Raw genomic sequence first — 21015 nt, forward strand, 5'->3', positions numbered from 1 at the left:
CTTCTTCTCCTTCTTCTCCTTCTTCTTTTCCTTCTCTCTTTCTTTTTGCCAGTGGGTGGCTCGCCGTCTCTTTTCGACTCGCAGAAAAAAAAGGTAAACCCCCCCCGTCCTCTCCCTCTCTCTCGATTCTCTCTCTCTCTATCTCTCTCTCTTCTGTCTCTTCTTTCTCTCTTCTATCTCTCTCTCTTGCCGTTTTGCTTGCTTTCCGTGTTTCTTTTCCTCTCCTCCGTTTCTTGATTTCTTCGTTGTATCTACTTCCGGGTGGCTGGCGTCCTTTGTACTCTGCGAACTGCGTCATTTGTTGCCAAATAATACCGATCTCCTTTTTCTTTTGCTTGCGTCGGGATCGTGAGGAAAAGAGAAGACAAGAGAGTCAGAACTCCCTCCGGTTCCGCTCCTCTCTTCACGATCAGCACCTCTTCTGCGGATCCCGCTCCTCCCTCTTCTACTTCTCCGTCAAATCGAGTGCGTCAGTAGCGGGCCAGGGCTTCTCCGGTGGGAAGATTGGGCAAATACGACACCAGGGACAGCCTCTTCTCACCGCTCAAATCGGCTCCTCTCTCTTTCACACACGTTCTCTCTCTTTCCTTTTCACTGTGAGAAATCCTCCGGTTCGAACATCTCTCCTGTGTGGTCCGCATCAGCTGCATAAGAGGAGAGGGGGGGGTGGATAACCCACGCTCTTTAATCTCTGCTGGCAATCAGCCGGAGTCAACCCCTCCCGAATCAAGAGGTGGCTTCTTCTTCTCCATCTTTCGGTCTCCCATAGGTTTGCCTTGCCACGACGACCATTTTCAAAAAAAAAAAAAAAAAAGACAAGAAAACAAGACATATATACTGGAGTAGGGGGGAAAGGGACCTGCAAACGACACAGATTATAGACTGATACTACTGCCGGAACCCGTCCTCGGTGTTACGTCCTATACTTCAGTTGCTTGATACCCTGCATTAGACTGGTTTTAAAAAGCCGGTTCGTCTACCTGCCCGCCTGCCCGCCTGACTGCTGCTGTTGCTATTATTCCTACCACGCCATTCCCATCACAGTCACCCATCTGCCTATCACCACCTACCTCCGGCTGTGAAGTTGACGTTTACTGCTACTTGCTTGCCTGCCTCCTCGCTATCACTCTTAAAATCTTGAGAAAAGAAGAAGAAGAAGAAGAAACACATATACCTACCTGCCTTCGTTCGTTCGTACCTTGTTTATCGACAGTTCTGTTTCTGACTTCTCCAAGATCCGACATACGCCATAAAGACACACATACACACACACACACACACACCCTCTTTTCTCGCCTATAGGGCTATGCTAGGCCCACGAATCAGCAACTGCAGTCTTCCTTGTCGGTGTCGTGGCACTTGGGCCTGAGATATTTTCAGATCAGATACAAATTTTACCGCAAGTTTACAAAATTGAAAGAAAAAAGAGACACTGAAGGGATCTTTTTTCTTTTCTTTTTTGCATCTTGAAACGATATCCGACCTAGTGACATCCCTGTCCCGGGTCCCGGTGGTCCCGCAAGTTCGTTGCCGTTTCGATTGCTTCTTGTCAACATTGGATCCTGCATCCTGCACCCACCCCTGTCCATTCCGTCACGGCTTACAGGCCTCCTCATACGCCGCCTGTATTTCCCATTTGCTTATTGCCGATTAGATATATAAGCATAAGGCACTTCCCGTCTGATCCACTTGTCTTGCCTGTGTCTGCTTTCTCCAATCGAGACCACGAAACAACAAATGTCAAACGACCCCGACCGTCAAGGACAGCAGCTTCCGCCGCCGCCACCCTGGAATACTTCCCAGTCTGACTATCCTTCTTCTCCCCAATATCCAGTCTGTCTCCCTTGAACCTCCTTGCTTTTATATATAGCGTAGCTCCTTCCTGCCGCTGCTGATCCTGTCTGTGTTTTCTATCCGTTTTTTTTTTTTTTTTTTTTTATTATATATATGTTTTAGTTGCTCTTCTCCTCCGTTCTCTTGGTCCGATTCTATGTTAATTTGCTCATATCGCATGTTCAGCCGTGATTTCTCTTATTTCTTGTTGCTTCTCTCTTTCCATTTGTGATAAGCTGGTGCGTTTGCTAATCTATACCTGACTCAAGCCTTCCAATTCTCAGTCCCCGTATCAATACCCTCCAGCAGCCGGCGGAATGACTGCGATCCCGCAACAACATCCGCAGCAGGACCCTTATCGACTACCTCACCCACATCCACATGCCGCTCCGTATCAACGTCCACCAGACATGTACGGCGCACCTCCACCTGGCCCGCCGCCAGTCGTTTACCAGGCAGCAGCTCCCAGGCAGAGAACAGCCATAGCTTGTCGATACTGCCGCCGACGCAAGGTTAGTAGCATTCTTCCTCTTCTAATCCATACCTTCAGAATTTAACATGAGTCTATCCAGATTCGATGCTCTGGCTTTGATACCTCTCAGGATGGTCGATGCAGTAACTGTGTTCGGTTCAATCAAGAATGCATGTTTACTCCGGTCTCTTCGCAGGCACAAGCATTTGTGCCTGCACATACTGCTTACCCCCATCTTCGAAACCATCCAGCTGGTAGAGGACGGCCCGGCGAAGGCGTAGTCCTGTATGGTCCTCATGGACAGCCTCTCCCACATCAACCAATTGCCCACCCAGCCCCAGAGCAAACTTTGCCACCACCACAGGGCATGTATGCACCGCCATACGGAAGGCCTGATGACCGAGCCAATCTCCCTCCGCACATGGCTCATCCACCACCAATAATTCAAGATCCGGTGAGTCGCAAACGCCCCTTCACCGACGATGACTTTCCCTCCCACTCCTCCATTCGTCAGCCATCCCACTCGTCTTCAAATTCTGGCTCCTCATACTCTTCTCTATCGCAGCGCGCGCCTCTTCCCCGCCGCAACTCCATAGGTGGACCCGAGTACGGCGAGCCGCCGACTTTGCCTCCGGTTTCCGTGGCCACTGCCGGTCCGAGCTACGCACATCCCGCTCCCGCCCCCGGGCCTTATTATGCTACGAGCCAACAGGACAGACGTCTATCGTCCCATTCGTCTTACTCGTATGACCCTGCCCAGGGCACCCCTCCACGTGCAGGTGCGCATACCCCAACCACCAATGCGCATTTGCCAACACTTCAACCCCTGCATAACGCATCCTCAATTCCGCCAGCCAGGGAAGGCGGCCCGACCCCACCACCGGGACAACCCGCTATCCCAGGACGGAGTGGGCTTAGTGTGCGTGACATGCTGGGACCTCCCGAAGGTCAACGCACTCGCACTTCTACTGATAGCGACATGTTGAATGCTCTCAACCGGGGAGGGCTGAACAAATAATTCCAACCATCTCTTGCGTGAAAGACTGGGGTTATTCCAGTGCAGAACAGATCACAACAGCCATGGTGAATGGGAGAATTGAAGGGCTACGGGATCTAACTCTAATAATTCGTCATGGGAGAGTGGAGATTTTTTTCTTAATCGATCGATGGAAGACACACCCGTCTCAAGTGCCGGTCACGAGAGAGGGAGAGAGCTGGTTATTTCATAAGGCGGCCGTGTCTTGAACAAAGGAGCATCAGCATACATTCATACAGCAGGTTGAAACCGTCCACAAGGAAAAAAACAATGCACGTATCCCGGGACAATATTGTGTTGGGAGGATAGTTGGTCCATAACAACCTTGGTCCACTCGGTGTTAAAACCAGCGTCTTGCGGAAAGTCAATAATACACGCCATTCCTGGAAGGCCTGGTCTATCATACCCTTGCCATATTTTCGGCGCGCGTTCTTCGCGTTGCTGCGGAGGTTTATCCCCACTCCAATACCTACCAACACCTTATTATTCATTATCAATACGTTGCGTTGCATTATGCCGCGTCTACCTGCACCTTCATGCTATCCGTCCGTCAGGCTCCTGAGGAACACCACGTTCTCTTATACTCCTTCCTCCCACCACCATCTTCAACTAGATTTCTACGCTCTGGAAGACATCATCAGCATCACTTTTAATTGCAAGCAACCTGATTTTCATCGGCTTGTTCATGCTTATATCCTATCTCGTGCGTTCTGCTTGTCTGTTTCTGGAATTTCCGTTCGCGAAAAAGTCTTATACACTACAAGGGGCAACCCATTAATTATCGTCATTACCATACCACTTGCCATTGCATACTTTACGGCAAACACTTCAGCCGGCACGATCCAATGGCCTGAATGTTTCCCCATTTCCTGACATCCGAGTGGCTTGCTGTCTTTTCTTGTGTTTTATGTTCCAGCGACTATTATTCATGGCTTGATGAGTTCCTTTATCTTTTCCGGTCATATCGGATTACTGGGAAATATCGATATCATGACGGTGGGCGGGGGCTATTTGAGCTTTTTGTCTACTTTTATTTCGTTTTTTCTCCAGTTATTCCCCCTTTCCTTTTGCCCCTACTTTCAATCCTTTGCTTTTGTAGCTTTTTTGACTGCGTTCCATGTACCAATCCCTCCAGATCTTTCCCCTATTGAATTTTTTCCGGTTGGCTATTTCGCATACGTTTTATATTCCCCATACACTACACGTCGATTTCCCGCAGGACCACCACCCCACATCTCACGCAAGCACAGCTATCATGGCATGGAGCGTACGGAACGGAAAGGCATGGTGCAATCCATTCATCAACTTCGAACCATCGGGTTTATGACAACCAACAAAAAATACAACAAAAAGAGAGGAGAGGGAGCGAGGACAGAATGGATGAGATAACGTTGGGCGGCTATTTGAATTTTTTTTTATCCCTTATTGTCCTTTGTGTTTTTTCGAGTGTGGTACCCGTTGGCTTTTGTTTGGCATATTATATCCTTGTTTGGGTGGGTGGTATTCTGAGCTTTTTTCTTGTTTTTGTACTTTGCAGCTGCGTTCCTTTCCATTACCCCTTGATCTCCTCCCTATTCCCTCATTTTGCTGTTGCGTGGTTATGTCCCTTTCTTACGAGGGGCCAATGACTGCGTATTGTTATTTAATTTTGCTTTGATAGCTCAATTTGACTGATCAGTGGAGGGAGAGAAGTAGCAAACGCCTTGATCTTGCCATTATAAATTATATACACCTATTTGCTTATCTAGCTCGTTGTGATTATTTTATGTGGGTCGCGTGGAAAGGACGGATATGTCCCGGCCGTACGGATGGAGCTCGAATACTTAGATCGATCGGTAGTAATAGACCTATGCAAATATAGAGAGAGAGAACCACCCTGTTTACCGGTGCGATGGTAACGAAGACGAATTGTGGAGATCAGCCAGCTTGTATAATACATATTACAACCAACTTAACTACAACGAAAATAAAATATAGAGGCAAAAAGAAAAAGGGTGCCAGATGGCTACAAGAAGAAAAACGGCTGTGTTGGGTGTGAATGTAAGGTGCAACTTTTGTCCAGGAAGCCAAATCGAACAAAAAAAGGAGAATAAAGGTATCGTGACAAGAAACTAAGCCAGCAAGTAGCAGGGAAATTGGATGAGAAAACAGAATATAAAAAAAAGAGTGATGTCGAACCAAGTTCAAAAGAGACCGACTGGAGTCGTTGTTCAATTGAGTAACACATTGATATTTTCCATGCAACATTTCGCAAGGCGTAGTTACACCGAATGGATCGAGCCTCCAATCTCCAGAAGAAAGGAGGCGAGGGGAGTTCCTAAGCAAGGACTTTGATCATCTTCTTAGCCCGGCGAGTATCTTGGACGAGAAAGTTCCGTTCCTTGAGGGCCATCCTAAGCGTCTGGACCACTTTGTAGAATGACGACGATGCTCCCTGGTCCTGGCGAAGGCGAATAAGGCTGAGGTTTGCATGACGGCCATGTTCAAGCACGGAGAAGAACTCGGCCGAAAACTGGACTGGTCGAAGCCGGAGGACTAAAATTGATGAATCGTAAGTCTCTCGAAAGTGAAAAAAAAAAAAAAAAAAAATTAATGCCCACTCCATGATGCCCACCCGGATGGTGATAAAAATATGCTTAATTAAAGTTGCAGAAGTTTGTGTTTCTTTCGACTTACAGTTCAGTTCCCCCACGGATCCGCAGATAATGTCGTTCTGGTTATCAAGGTGGAGACCCTCAAGACCGTATTTTTTCCACTCTTTGAATATCTTGACAACTTCCTTCTTTGCACGTGGCTTGGAGATATTTAGCGCAAGCACCTTGAAGGCAGGCTTCATGAGCATGAACCTCGAAAACCAAGTGTTGGTATAGCTAGCAGTGGTCAGTGGTATGTCATCGCTATTTTTGCGCATGGGGGTTGTTGCAGCTGTGCTATCATCATCTAGCTCAACACCACTATCGTTCGGCTTGCTGTCAGTGTCACTAATGGTACTTGTAACATCAGTTTCGTCAGCCTCGTCAGTAAGTTTGTGGATGCGGCCAGGAGCTTTCTTTCTCCTGAAGAGTTTCTTTAGTCGAAGCCCACCGGCCGTTGCTCCTAAATCTCTGAAGTGTTGTTCAATGTTGCTAAAAGCAGACTTTCTCCTCTCCTCTTGCATTCGATCAAGGAGATCTGTAAATGGCTTATCTCTAGATACCTCAGTATCAGTGGTATCACTGCTGTTCTGACGGGGTTTCAACCAAGTCCACTTCTTAGCCTCATCCGAGTTACGAGCTGCGCTGCTTCTAGCAGAATTCGGATTTTCGTCAATGGAATCCAGACCAGAGTCATGTCTAACTACCATATCCCGAGGAGACGAGACATCATCCTCATTGCATCCAGGCGCAAGGTATCCTGAAAATTCAAAAGATTTAAACGCACAGTCCAACGAAGGCAATTCTCCTGTTTGCTTCTTTTGGACAGTCAACGATGTGACACTGTCTGGATTGGTTTTCATAGAGTCATTATTCACAACACGAATTGACTTCTTGGTTTCCCAATTATCCAGACCCAGGTCCAATGGTTTAGTTGGTTCAGGTGGTGGGAGGAAGGACTTCGATTCAGGCTCAAAATAATTTTCTTCAGATATAACTGGGAGGCGTCCGGTTGACTCCCGGGCTACCAGAGTCTGCTTGGTCATTGGTTTGCTACCAGAACTCGCAGTCTCTCCGTCAATAAGACGGTCCAGGTGAGCAATAACATTTTTGAGATAGTCTGGTAGTCCATTAACACCGGCCTGTGCTGAATGTTCTATAAGACGACGCCGAGCCTCGGCCAGCTCCAGGGCAGCATATGTACGAGGCGATTCCTGTGGCTGCTTAGGGAGTAAATCCTTTATGGCTTCGACCTTGGGTTCCGGTTCTCCATTGCTGGATATGGAGGACATTGAAGAAGTATCTGATGCCCCTTTGCTTTCGGAGGGGCCCTTTGTGGCTGACGATGAGTCAGATACTTGGTTGAATGCTTCTTCACATAGCTTTTCAAGTTCAGCTGACACCTTTCTCGCATCTTCTCTCCATGATAACCTAGCCTTGGATATTGCCACATTATCCCGTTTTGCGGGGTCACGTTTGCGAGCCATCAACGGAGGTGTAGGTGTAGTAGGTGAGTCGGCATGGTCGGGAGATTGTCCCTGAAGTTTTGTTGCGGTCTGCGCTTTTGCGGCTTGCGCTGTGGCTGGCTGGCTTGGACATAGCGAATATTGTGAGGCTGAAGTAGAAGCCCGTTTTCTGACAGGAGTGTAGCTGCCTGACAGGTTGTGAAGATGTCGGAAGCTAACATTCCGACGATATCTAATATGTTTCGAGCCCGTTGCGCGGCACCGAGAACTTCCTAGGGAACTATAGGATCGAAACGATGCCAAAGAGGTCTTCTGGGAACTAAATCCTTGGATAACAGTGTAAGACGAGGGGGGACCGGGTGTCAGACTAGGCGAATTTGGTGATGGTGATGGGGCAGTCCCTGTCATGCGAGTTGGCCGTCTATGAATTGTAACATTGGCAAACTCCGCTCGTGGGTTTGGAGTTGGCGTCTGTGAGGATCGGTAGGGGTCATAAGTTGATATGGTGCCTAGAGACGACGGCTCTCGGTAAGTACCATCTTTAAGAGAACCTCCTCTCGCAAGGGAGAATCTAGAGCCTTTCCATGACTGAGGTGGCGTGAATAAACCCTTGATGTGAGCTGCTGGAGCATGATGATAGTCACTGCTGGAGTGCTTGAGTGGCAATTCACCAGAGGCCTCTAGTTGTGCCTCCCGGAACTTTTGCAAGGTCCGATAGAATACTTTCTCAAGGTTGCCTCTATTAATTGTTACGAGTTAGAAAGATATCAGTCATGCCATGTGAGAACTGGGTAACACTTACTCTTCGCCAAGGAGTTTTTCAATCAACTCCTCTGAATCGACAGCATGCCAAAGTGTTTGAAGGTTTCGTAATATCTCCACGTTGATGTCCTGTCGCTTATTAGCGACTTTACTGTACATCCTCAAAGGCAGAGGCGGCGCAAGACCAATAGCAAGCCCACTCTTTAAGAGAGGGTGATTTTCATATTTTTTCAAAAGAGGATGCTCCCACATGCCAGTAAGGGTTATCCTATTCTCTGGATCCTTCTGAAGGATGCTTTGAACCAGATCTATAGCCTCTTCGCTCATCCAGGGCGGAAGCATGTATTCTCCTTTTTTAACAAGCTTGAGTGTGTTTCGCAGGTCACCCCCGTCAAATGGTAGAAACCCACATAAAAGAGCGTAAAGTATGATCCCGCAGCTCCAAATATCAGCTTTATCGCCGCGGTATGGCTTTCCATAGATTATCTCGGGCGAGGCGTAATGAGGGCTGCCACATGAAGTATTTAACATGTGGCCTTCGGGCTGTAGGGCTGCCATTCCAAAGTCAGCTAGCTTAACGTTGAATGAACCGTCAAGCAGGATATTTTCAGGTTTGGGATCTCTGTGGCAGATATTAAATCTTTGACAGTAAGACACGGCCGAGATTATCTGTCTGAAGAGTCGCACAGCCTCAATCTCAGGAAGCGGTCCATGCTCAGAGATATATTCGAATAACTCCCCTCCCTCCACATACTCGAGAACAAGGTACCTTTACAACCAAAATTAGTCACAAAAAACATGTGAGGGTAGGTAAAAAATTAACTTACAGTTCGCCTCTATTTTCCCATACATCGAGGAGGCCAATTACGTTTGGATGCTGAATGAGTTTCATAATAACCACCTCCCTTTCAATTCCACAGGGAATAGCTCTAGACTCCTTGGTGAGTCCTGGGATTCTCGATACCTTATCCATAACCATAATGCTCTGGCTTTGAACCATGGCTGCAAAACGCTTGGAGACGATCTTGATGGCTGCAGATTGGCCAGTTACAGCATGCTTTGCAAGCCGTACCCGTCCTGTCGATCCTTTGCCAAGCGTCCTCCCCAGCTGCCATGGCCCAATGTGAGTCTTGCGTCGAGACTTTGTGGATGTGGTTGAGGCGGTGGAGATCGTAGAGTTACGGTTTGAGTTGGGTTGGCCCTCGACAATAGCTGATATTCGTTTATTTTCGACGGGCGTCAACGTGGTTTCCATAATCTCATTAGGCTTTGAATCTGGTCCGTCCAAGTTAAGCTTCTCGAAAGATGGAGAGAGTGTAATATGACGCGACCGTTGCAGGTTAGGGTGAGCCATATTTGCGCGGTTCTGTGCATCACCAAAAGGCGGCCTCGGTCGCTGGCTGCGGTTGCTCACTGAGTCGACCTCCATCAAGCTGGAAAGCTGGTGTTAGCAGGGTCGCGTAGTTGCGAAGGAATGATAGAGGAGCTTGTGCTAGGGTGTTGGAAATCAAATTTTTGGGAGCTGGAAATCTTTCGTGGTTGTAAACACTAACTTGCACTCATCACGCGTGACTCTGGTAAGTATAGTGTGAAGGCAAAGGAACACGCTTCCTATATCAACGCGCTAGTCGAACTGGCACCTCATAAGCAGACACCAAACTGCAAAAGCCTGGTAGAATGCTGTATTCCACCCTTAGTGAAACAAGATGATACTAAACTGTCAATATAGACAGTTGCGAAGTAATATGGTATGGGGGTATGGCAGGCTCGGTTAAGGATGAAGAGGGTAAGTGAAATAAAGCGTACACACCAGCTTGATCGAATGACAGCTAGAATAAATAATCTAGCTCACGATGTTGACACTCGCAAGGTAGCAGCCCTGGAACTCGTTTTAAAAGAGAACCGGTTGAGGGTCAAAGCACTGTGAAAGGGTTTAATGATTTGAGAATATCTCAACGGAGAATTTCAAGCAAACGGCCAGCAAGATGTTTGGAAAACTGATATTAAAATAAAAAGTAAAAAATAAAATAAAATAAAAAAATTTATCGGGAAGCCCACGAGGAACGAGATTCCAATGGAGTGTATGCCTAAAATGGAACAAGAAAATGCAGTATTCTGCAGTTCAAAGATGGGAGAGATGGCTCCGGTTCCAGGAAGTGATATATAACTATTGTTACTCCTCTCTTCTCTCCTAATTGTCATGTATGAGCGGTAGACAAATCATGTGCAGAAGTCTGCACGGCTCCAACGGTAGTACATAAATAAGAGTTCAGAAATAGCTACTCCAACGCTTTTAGGGAATGATAAGAATCAGGCAAGCGGGGGGAGTTGGAGGCAACGCGGTAAGAAAACAAAGGTTCGATTCAGCGATATAGGAATGGCTGAATCATGGCTGCTGTCAACAAATGAGATCTACAGAAATAAAAGAAACAGAATATCGACAAGATGCAATGCATCCTGCCATTGTCGCTCTTAGCCAACTAAGAGACTGATTCCCAATTTTCCACGGCTGGATGGCCAGGAAAGTCCAAGCAACATCGGAATCCATGGGAGTACGTGAGGAAGTGTCTGTGGCTTTCCGGTAGTACACAAGAAATACAACATATGCAAAGCGGAACACGAGCGTTTTTGCTTGTTCTTTGTTCGAGGGAAAACAGATGATCCTGTGGCCAAGCGTGGTGATACAGACAGGTCCAAAATCTGAACTATCTCGCAGAGCCAGAAAAAGTCGGCATTGTCCAACGCGGCAGCCTGGTTGGATAGCTCGTCAACGTCGGACGGTGTGTCCATCTGATGGTTGCTCGTTGCTGGCTGCTGTTCAGCAGAACGTTGTCCGCGCTGGCTCGAAGCTCGAAAAGCTCGAAGCCGATATTGTTGATAAGATGAAGTTGAAGTTGAAGTTGCCCAAAGCGGACGGGACGCAGGTACCAAGCCGGCCCGGAACTTTGATTCTCCGCTCCGCTTCAGCCTCCTCCCGCCCGCCCGCCCCGTCCAATTTTATTATCATTATTATTGCCTACTCCGTACGGAGTATGGAGTACCTATTTCCAAGTCCAGGGCAGCGACTTGCTGTACCCACATCCACATCCGGATATCAACATCAAAAATCCCCGGTGCTTTTTCGAAGGTCAAGCGCTTCCCTGGTCAAGTAGCTAAAGGAGAGGGTGTTTAATTAGCTAACTATTATTATTAGCTTCTTCACCTCCAACACGTCCTCCGTTTATTCGCAGCTCCCGCTTTGCTTTTTCTTTCCCTTTCCTCTCTTTTGCTTCCGCTTGCCTTGCGACGACTATGGGGAAAGAAACTATTACATGCATCTGCAGCTCACTGGGGCCCCCAGCATCCTGGGACTGGTTGTTTCTAGCGAAAATCACCTATACCTAGCTAGGGACGGGAATATCAAATGCAGGCTTCCGGGTTACGAGAATAATGAATTTGGGCTCAGAGGTCCTGCGAACAGCCTCCACTAGCTTCTTAGCATTAAGGATCGCGACAGACTATCGGAATAGCTTGCCTGCTTCTTACAGCCACATTGATATCCGGAGCAATACCTGGTACACTAGGACCTGTCAAGCTCTTGTGCTCTTCTTTCTAGTAAAGAGTCTGGACAAGCCGCTTCGATCGCCTACCCCCCGTATATACTGTTGATCGACGAAGACCCTTGGTCCCGGAATTTCCGACTGTCATGCAGTGATGCAGCCGCAAACGAGGGGACCAATTACTCTCCGTACCTTGCCTACGCATTCGGATGTCGACTGTAAGTTGCATTGACATGTCATCCACACCATTTTTTTCTTGTGCATGAAGTGGAAAGTGTACTCCGTACACAGTCCGGAGGCACTCTTCCTGCACGTAAAAGGAAAGTTTTGGCCGTGCTTCCTGCATGCAAATTGTCAACCATCCTGCACCCGGAGTCACTTACCCAATCAGACATTCCTCGGATCACGTCTTCTGATATTGTTTCTCTGTCCCAGCTCTTCAACAGGCCGGAACTGGGTGTTGCGCTTTCGGTCGGGTTCGATGATGCAGACCGTGCTAACCGATGTAGTGCAATGCATCGGGTTATCGGGGTCCTCCCTTTGCTTTACCTGCTTCTTCCTAGCCTTGCTTATCAGAGCTACTTTCGAGCCGTTCCTCCACCCCGTTACTTACCATCCCTCGCCCTGCTTTGATGTGCGCTGGAGCTGAGAGAAATTCAAGCTTCCTGATAAGACAAGTTAATGGCTTGGCAGGGGAGAAACCTTTTTTTTGCTTGATTTTTCTTACCCTGCTGTCATGGAGTCACCTCACTCACGATTTGGAGCAGGCTCTGTCGAATTTCGAGAGCTGATCAGCATATTATCGCGCACCCGTGGCTCCAAACTGGTACCTGGCCGTACAAGCTGCCTTGAAAGGGCTTTGATAAGCCCTGCAACATGGAAAATATTCACTAACATTCACTTTGCACTCGGTATCTGCAAACGCACGCAGTGTATTGAATATTCGACCCGAATATGAAGGCATCAAGACACGAAGTCACTATACGGACTCTTGTTTTACAAACAACGTGGTTCCTCTCGTTTGTCTTACTCGAATGTCTAACTGGTCGTGAGGTATGACCTCAATGTCGCCTCCCATGAAACAGCGCTCTGCAAGGCCTCCTCCTTCCCCAGATCGAGCGGTGAGAACCCGATAGGAACCGTGTTTTGGTCTCAGGTTAGTCTCGCATCCGTTTGTGCATTGATATCCAGTGTAGACTGCGTATAGCATGGCTACTCTCTGTAGAAGAATCCTTAACACTGCATCGGTTTGATCTATGCAATCAGCAACACCTGGGACATCGTATAATAGCACCCACCTTCGCTCCCTAGCATGAAGTAGACATTGTGTCCGGTTTATTGTCGGATGCTCCTTTATAAAGCTCACAAGGGAAAAGAGTGTTCCAACTTTTAGCCTTTTGGGATGTGGCCAAGTGCAAAATCTTGCTATGACTCACACGACCGTCTCCACTCGCCAACACCAGCACCAACAAAGCAGGCGAAAAAAAAAAAAAAAAAAAAAAAAAAAAAGGAAATGAAAGAGAGAGAGAGCGCATGTGTCTTCCAATGATATCGCCCTTAACTCCGATAAAGGCCTTCTCATTCCACTTATATGCCTTTTATTGCTAGTTTATCGCATCAATTAAAGCATGTTGGCGCAGCGGAAGCGCGCCGGGCTCATAACCCGGAGGACCTTGGATCGAAACCAAGACATGCTAGGATTTCTTTTTGATATCATTTGTGAAGTCAACTAATTGATATATTGTTACTTTTTGGTCAAGTAAGTCAGAAAGGAGCCTTGACGTTCCCACCTCTACACGACTCGTCTTTTCTAGGGCCGGTTGCATGGAGATTATAATTTTGTGTAGCATCCATTTCAGGGAGACATATTGCCAACAGCGAGTGACTCAGAGACGGCTGGCTAACGGCCGTTTTCCAAGAGTCTCCGTCACCATGCGTTGAACATCCTCAGCTATACCCCAGCTGGTCTCGAAACCTCTGCCGCCGATTCCATAAGCATGGACGACTGGCCTGTTATCAGGGAGGGTTTCGACTTCCAAGCGCATTCCTCCTTCTCGTGCAGGACGTCGGCCAACAATGTCTTTGATGACATCAAAGCCTCCCTTGGAGTTGACAATGCCAGGGTACATCTTTGCAGCGTTGCGAAGAAGTTCCTCTCTGACCGCTATAGAAGCTGTAGGGTTCCAGTCACCTACCTCCTTTGTACCACCGACGACGGTCCCACCATTTAGAGGTCGAGGAACCAGAAACGTCCATGTTCCATCCGCGTTTTGCTGTGTCACCGTTTTTGTAGCAGTCTCTGCAATAAGGCATGTCTGACCTATGGTGAATTGTCAGATCTCGGTCTCAGCATAGTACAAATCAACGCAGCTAAATGTTAAGTGATACCTCTAATAATGAAGGTCTTTGGATCCCCAAACCCCATTCCACTACAGTTCACAACGAGCGAGACCTTGTAGCCATCCAGACAGAAAGCCTCTTCCACGGACTGCAGCCTGAGTCGTAAGATTTTACCTCCTTTTAGTCTGAAGCGCCGTAAAAGATGGAAGCAGTAAGTGTCGGGTTCGACTATGAAGGACTCATATCTCGCGGCAAAATCAACACCTGCCGGCTTTTCGGGGCCTTCTAATAGCCGGAACCCTTCTTGCTTCACGTAATTCGGCTTCATTGCCTTATATTTCTCAGCGGCTGGCCCAGATACATACTCAATTCCTTCCAGGAATTTGATGCCAAACGCTGGTTCCTCTTCAGCAAGTTTCTTGAACCGAGAGTATGTTCTTACAGCATGATCACTCTCCAGCTCTGTCTGGGTATCTGTGGCAGGAATAGGACGAAAATGTGCACCAGCATTTGTGGTTGCGTATACGGGGTTTGGGGGATCTGTTGAGAAGTGATCTGCCACAAGTACTATCTGGTATTTGGATGTTTCGGGCTTCTCGATCAATTCCAAGGCCGACGAAAGGCCAAGGACACCAGCTCTTTTTCATATATGAGTTCAATGCCAATGTCAACTGGGCCTTTGTATGCTGACTCACCCGATCACCACTATGGTTTCCTGCCCACGAGCCTGCATCTTGACGGGAAGTTTTTTTCGGTCTTGCTCTCTCAATGTAGAGATCTGTGTAATTACCCCGTTCTATGGGTGGATAATAATTCTGGGGAAATCTGAGGACTGCTGGTTATATATATAGCAAGGCGATCCCAACACGCGAGGGTGACCGAGTGGGGCGTTTTGTATATAAAAGCCGCAGCAATTTTTAGCTAACATTTTATCCCGGAGTTCTCCCCGGAGCTTCCTGTTCTGTAGATCAAGCCAAAACATGCGGAATGCTGAAGATGCCCAAGTAATCCCCCATATAAAACGCCCTTACGAGATTCTGCCACTAGCGTAGTGTGGCCCGCACTGGCTGGTTATTATTGATGGCAGCTTCAGACACTTCCAGCCTGAGGACCACAGCTGAACCCAAACAACAACGGACGGATTTCTGTACTTGTGGCGAATAGAATATTGACATCGGCGCCCTTCGCACTAGTTGACCAGGGTAAGACCTAGACCGAGTCAGTGAGACCACTTGATGCAGTCATACACGGGAACTATTTTGAAATCGTTATATCATCTGACTCGTGTTGAGAAATCCGTTCATGGAATTGCGAAATTCACAGAGATGGAAGGATTTCATCTTCAAGGAGGGTTTACTCGGTCAATATAGTGTATACACCGCCATGCTCCTCTTCCTTGGCTGGCTACCTCGTACATTGACAGCAACCACTGCTCAGAGGAAGCGCTTCGTCCCATTCTTGAGTCCCCGAAGTTGTTGGTTGCGAGAGCAAGTATCCGTCACGTGACATACACGTGATGGATATTATGTCATCATATTTTCTAACCTCCAGGTTGATAAACTACGTCCAGGTTGCGGTCGATGGTGAAGCAGCAACCCCGAGACCAACGGCAATTGGCGTCTCCTCGACGAACTCAGAGGCTATTCTGTTATTAATTGTGATAACTGAAATACTGCTGTTTGCTTGTGGCCCTTTTCTGGGACCCGTGACGCATACAAGGTGAGTCCGTTTCGACCTGGGAAAATTACACAACACAACCACTTCCCGAAAGTTGTCTAGTTTGCGCAAATTGGGATCGGATACTGACTTCCAAAAGCCATGGGAGCAGGCGCTTCAAAACCGGCGGACTCGGAGAAAGGGGGGAAGCATGTGTTTAGCAGGTTCGTTTGCCTTATTATGACGATGCGAAATCTTCATCCATCACCCACCACCCACCTCCGGACATAGGCGGTAATCGCTTATTAGCAACTATGCTATTTAGGCTGTTTTGCTGATAACCAATAACTGCAGCAGTTCACCTGTTCAATTCTCCCAAGTCCTTGTCGAGTCGCTACAGTCAAGCTCAGAGGTAATCATACACCAGCTACCCGTTTACCATATTCCAATCCGACCAAATCCACTAAGTACCGATAAAATATCCCATAAAATAGACCGATGCTTCGCGCTCCCAATCGTTAGAGCTTCATATCCAAGCCCGTGTTGCTGAGGAGCTGAACCGCATCCGTGAACGTGAGACGCAAACTCTCGCCGATATCGAAAAGAGAATAGCAGCTTCATATCCACCTGAGGGGCCCGCAGCAGCCAAAAGCAACATTTCTACTCTTGCTAGCCAGCCTCTATCCCTTGAGTCTCCTCGAGTCCCATTTGCCGGTACCGAATTCGACCGTGTTCCGGCCACCTCTGCTGCGCCTGCGGAGAGCAATGATGAAGCCGCTGCAATTAATCCCAAGATGATAAGCAGCGGAAGGGTTGCTAAGGAAATTGAGGCATTGCGAGAATCACTGGCCACCAGGCCTACGATCCGAAAATTAGACCCCGAACTTGAAACTGCAAGGGAGGGAGTTGTGAAATGCCTGCGTGATAACCAGAAGCGACCATTAGACTGTTGGCAAGAGGTGGATACTTTCAAGCGCGAAGTTGCAAGGCTAGAAAAGGAATGGGTCCAAAAAATGATAAGCTGAGAGAGCCTGGTATGAGCCAACAATTTGGGTAGAGTATCTGAGCCTTGAGGAAGAAAAACTATATTGTAACGCCATTATTAGACAGTTTTCCTAGCATGTGTACCATAGCAACAGTAAGTGGAAATGGGAGAAGTGCATAATCTACTACGTTGTCTCTTGATATATAGCTACGATGCAGCAAGCGTAATGCAGTTTTGATATATGTACCCAGTACGTTCAGGCAACCTCCCAGCGTCCTAGTCTTCCAACACTCTCCCCAGCAGCTCTAATAATACATACGTTCATAAGCTTACCTTCTTGGTGGCGGTCTTTATCAGTTGAAGGAGCACTAGAGTCATCTAGGGTTCTGTGAGGACATATCCTGTTGACTAATATGGCACCAATACCCGTCCCCTTTCCTGCGGCAAGATTAAAATTGCCCGAGGTCACATAGCCCAATAAGTCCTCTTCCTGTGGAATTGGTAAATGTGCCCGCTCCTCAAAGTCGTTCCCTGTCTTCTTTAATGGTCCCTCTAATTGATTTAAGAGGGAAAGCCATTTTGATCGAAGCTCTAGATCTGAGGTTGGGAGACGGTAGATTCGCGAACGTCGCATAGGAGTCCCTCGACCCAAGAGAGTGATGGAAACAGTTGCAAGTGCAGGCTTCTGACAGAGAGATTCCATTGAGGCAGGAAGCTGGTTTGATTTTTTCAATTTCGAGATTATCGCAGAAGCAATCAAGGGGTCAAGTTGGATGAGATCTGGAGGCATAATCAGATCCGCCTCAGCTGTTTCGGATCTACCTGGTTGGTTATGTCTCTCTCCTGGCCCAACCCCATGATTCACAGCCATCGAGGCAGGCCCTGAAAGTAGGCGTTCCCAGTCACAAGCCCAACCTTGACCAATTTCACCGCTTTTCCCATTCCCAAGATTAACGCTGTTATATTCCACCCGCTTTGATTTGGGCTTACGCTCCCAGACTTCCTTCTCTCTTTTTCTCTCGCGGATCTCCCATTCCCACCCAGCTCTGGTTCCAGGGAAGTCGCCTGGAAACCACGGCTTCTTTGACTCAAATGCAAGCTGTTGCTGTTCCTGGATTCCGCCAAACCGGGGATTTCCTCCAGAAGAAAGGGGGTAGTAGAGCAGGTAATACCAAACTGGAGTCACGCACTTCCATGGTAGTAAAACTGTCCAGGAGCCTTGTGAGTTGGAATTCTTTGAGCTATTATTAGAGGCAAGGAGGATTATGGGAATGTTTGGGTCAGTTGATTTCGGGGGAACATTCTCCCCTGGGCTAACTTCGGATTTTCTTCTATTAATTGCCTTTTGCGACGGTAGCTGCCAACAAGCCTTGCGCCTGGCAGGTTGAGAAAACAGATCTGGAGGCAACTTTTGAGTTGAATCCGGCTTCCACGAAGCCAATGTTTCCATTAACTTAGTATGGCTTTCTGCTGAGTTGGGTATTTTGATAGTTTTTGGGGGGAAACGAAGACGTGGGTCGCTGATGTTGAAGGAGAGAAGTGCATTCCGGGGTAAAGAAGCCGGATTTGTTAACCCGGCCAGGGAGAGCCAGGTTGATTCAGGTGAACCTTCTGGCCATACATCCACACCATGGGGAAGAGCAGGTTTCAAAGCACCTAGCAAGGCTTCCGTGGAACCAGGTCCCGCGACTTCAATACTCCCTATTTCGAACCTGAGGTCTTCAACCATCACTTGAGGCTTCTGGATTTTCGCCACCTTCAGGAGCTCCTCCCACAGCTGCAAGAAAGCAGATGGGTGGGCTCTGAGGAACATTCGTCGTCTTGGGGTCTTTGACTTTTGCAGTTTCTTGGGGACAGAGTCAGCATCTGTCATTTCTATATCTTCATCTTGTTTGGGTGGGCACCAAATCAACTGGACAGGAGCAATAGGTCGCTTTTGTCCATCCCTTTCATAAACCCAGACGCGTAAGCTCCGAGTTCCGTTCCTCCATTTGTATTCATTACCTCCCCATGCATTCTGTCCATTCACGCCTAGCGCTCGTAAAAGACTTTCTAGGCTGGTATATGTTCCTTCCAGGCCAATTGTGGACATATAGCTTATGTCCCAGGCAATTGCACCCCTAGCCCCGCTGGCACGGTGGGTTGTTCGATAGCATTTCTCTGTGGGTGTCAATGGAATCGCAAATCTCCACAGCGGGTTTTTTGGTTCTGTGAGATGTGCCCGTTTGGCATGAAACATATGAGTTGGCAGCCATGTCTTACAAATCTGGCGGTTTCTGAATTTCGACGCTGGCTTATGAGGGTGGGAGAGCTTGTTCTTTTTTATCTTTGGGATACGCGGGGCAACTTCAGAATCATGGCCAGCATAATGAGGGGATTGTGCTAGCTTGGCCTTCGCTGCGACTTGTCTTTTTGCCTTTGAGCGCGCGTTAAGGCCTTGAAGTCGCCGAGCACTTTCCAACCTGAGTCGCATCAACTGAGTCGGTTTCCTTCGCCTTGCCGTGACAGTCGGTGTGTTATCTTCTATCATCTACACTCAGGTGAGTCATCAGTTCACTGTGTTATAAATGATGGTTGTAAAGTAGAAAGTACATACCTCCCGCTTGGCTCGAGCTCGCAATCGACGAGGTACACGCTTCACGTTATGACTCGCGGTTCTCCGCCTGAGGTTCTTAGGCACCTGCTGAAAAGCGCGTGTCGTAGCTGCATTCTTGGATTTTCGAATACCAGCCTCCAGAGCACGAATTTCGAACTGTCGAGCAGCAACGAAGGCCGCAACATCGAGCTCCCCGGTTTTTGAGAGAGCTGTGTCAGAGCTCTGGACGGCCAAAGTGCGAGCATCCTGTATCTTCACTCGCTTACGGTGTAGAAACGAAGATGACTCCCATGCGCCTTTGCGCTTGTTGGGTCCGTTTGAGGCCATGCCTCGGAGTCATTGGATTGATGAACCCAGCCTGCAAGTTTTCAGACATTTTGATAATCAACAAAGTTGAGAAAAATAGAGTGAGGTTTCCGTATTTGGACTAGCGTTAACTAACTCTTATCTTGATAAGATTGAGTTTAAGTGGGGATTATCTAATCAGATTCGTGTGTCTTGTTATTGTTTTATTAAGGTCGACGACGGATGTCTCAGCAAGGCTCTATGAAACAGGGACTGACTTTGGCATGTTATTAATATCATTTATCATTGATATATTTCTAAATCTAGATGGGCAAGTACTGCTAACTCATATCTAGACTCTAGACGCCTCCACGGACCAAGCCTTAATCTATATGTCTATTGAAAGGCAAATCACAACGTGGCGAGGACGGCATCGACACCAGAGACCTGTTTCACGCCCAGTTAGTCTAACTGAATGCCCAGGAAGAAGGGCGAGTGGGACAAGCTTACGGTGACATTGGGAATGGAAGGCTCGTTCTCAGCGTAAACGACTTTGCCGTTGTCGATGATCATGGCGTAGCGGCCGGTGCGGCCCTCGTGGGCGGTCCAGCCATAGGCACTGGAGAACTTTGATTCAATGTCGCTGAGGAAGAGCTATATTGTACAATTTTGAACATGATCAGACGTGTGACTTTGCAGTATCATGCAGGCCTGGGGTAAGAGGGAGAGCTTACAATGTCATCACCAGTGACACCATTGGCCTTGCCCCAAGCACTCATGACGAAAGGGTCGTTGTAGGCAACGAAAGCAACGATGTCGACGCCCTTGGTCTTCAATTCACGAAGCTTTGCAATGTAGTCAGGGAGGTGGGTAGCAGAGCAAGTTGGAGTGAAGGCACCTGTACAGTTGTCAGTTTGCAGGCATTCAAGGGGGCCTATATCGTCCTACGGGGGTGCGTATACCTGGAACGGAGACGAGGACGACCTTCTTGTTACTCCACTCCTTGGATGCATCGTAGGGCATAGGGGCACCGCAGGTAGAGAATCCCTTCTTCTCCTCAGTCCATGGGATGTACCTATTAAGATATTATCCTTGGTTAGCCTGAAACCGCTTCCACAGCTGCATTACTTGACCAACCAGTACTGCCTGGCCCAGCTACAAGTCCAGCATGCCTAATATAAAAGGGTCAATCTGAAGACTCACTTGAAGAGAACATCGCATGGGAAAGCGTCTCCGGACTTCAATGCAGGCATTGTGAAAGTAGTGTACGTGGTTAAACGTGGGTTCAGCAGCAAGAACTCGATACAGCAGAGCGGCCGCGAGGTTGTGGCTATTAACAGGCAGAGCAAGATGGGGGACGAGAGAGAGGAAAAGGAGGACGAGGGCGAGGCAGGCGTCGCTGCTGGCTATTT

At 48.0% G+C, this 21015-nt stretch overlaps 6 protein-coding genes and 1 non-coding gene across 7 annotated transcripts; 3 read left to right on the plus strand and 4 right to left on the minus strand.

Moving 5' to 3' along the window:
* TRV_05823 (uncharacterized protein) lies at positions 1–237 on the plus strand (the record flags this gene model as incomplete). The annotated part of the gene is made up of 1 exon (XM_003020005.1): positions 1–237. A coding segment is annotated over one exon (237 nt), but the record flags the coding sequence as incomplete, so codon positions are not given.
* Positions 238–5658: 5421 nt separating this feature from the next.
* On the minus strand, positions 5659–9631 carry TRV_05824 (serine/threonine protein kinase (Kcc4), putative; the record flags this gene model as incomplete). Its single annotated transcript, XM_003020006.1, has 4 exons — positions 5659–5876; positions 6018–8179; positions 8243–8971; positions 9030–9631. 4 exons carry the CDS (start codon positions 9629–9631, stop codon positions 5659–5661), a joined length of 3711 nt encoding a protein of 1236 aa, XP_003020052.1.
* A 3735-nt stretch (positions 9632–13366) lies between these two features.
* On the plus strand, positions 13367–13438 carry TRV_05825. The gene has a single exon. It is a non-coding gene; the product is annotated as a tRNA-Met (tRNA).
* A 189-nt stretch (positions 13439–13627) lies between these two features.
* On the minus strand, positions 13628–14814 carry TRV_05826 (FAD dependent oxidoreductase superfamily; the record flags this gene model as incomplete). The annotated part of the gene is made up of 3 exons (XM_003020007.1): positions 13628–14061; positions 14130–14719; positions 14777–14814. 3 exons carry the CDS (start codon positions 14812–14814, stop codon positions 13628–13630), a joined length of 1062 nt encoding a protein of 353 aa, XP_003020053.1.
* Positions 14815–15597: 783 nt separating this feature from the next.
* Positions 15598–16762, plus strand: TRV_05827 (uncharacterized protein; the record flags this gene model as incomplete). The annotated part of the gene is made up of 4 exons (XM_003020008.1): positions 15598–15800; positions 15861–15961; positions 16118–16149; positions 16232–16762. 4 exons carry the CDS (start codon positions 15598–15600, stop codon positions 16760–16762), a joined length of 867 nt encoding a protein of 288 aa, XP_003020054.1.
* A 216-nt stretch (positions 16763–16978) lies between these two features.
* TRV_05828 (uncharacterized protein) lies at positions 16979–19645 on the minus strand (the record flags this gene model as incomplete). Its single annotated transcript, XM_003020009.1, has 2 exons — positions 16979–19252; positions 19319–19645. The coding sequence occupies 2 exons, from the start codon at positions 19643–19645 to the stop codon at positions 16979–16981; spliced, it is 2601 nt and encodes an 866-aa protein (XP_003020055.1).
* A 420-nt stretch (positions 19646–20065) lies between these two features.
* TRV_05829 (allergen Asp F3) lies at positions 20066–20856 on the minus strand (the record flags this gene model as incomplete). Its single annotated transcript, XM_003020010.1, has 4 exons — positions 20066–20257; positions 20338–20501; positions 20566–20678; positions 20807–20856. 4 exons carry the CDS (start codon positions 20854–20856, stop codon positions 20066–20068), a joined length of 519 nt encoding a protein of 172 aa, XP_003020056.1.
* Between the last annotated feature and the right edge of the window lie 159 nt (positions 20857–21015).

Source organism: Trichophyton verrucosum (genome assembly GCF_000151505.1).
Source record: "Trichophyton verrucosum HKI 0517 chromosome Unknown contig00651_1.f1.exp, whole genome shotgun sequence".
NCBI lineage: Eukaryota > Fungi > Ascomycota > Eurotiomycetes > Onygenales > Arthrodermataceae > Trichophyton > Trichophyton verrucosum.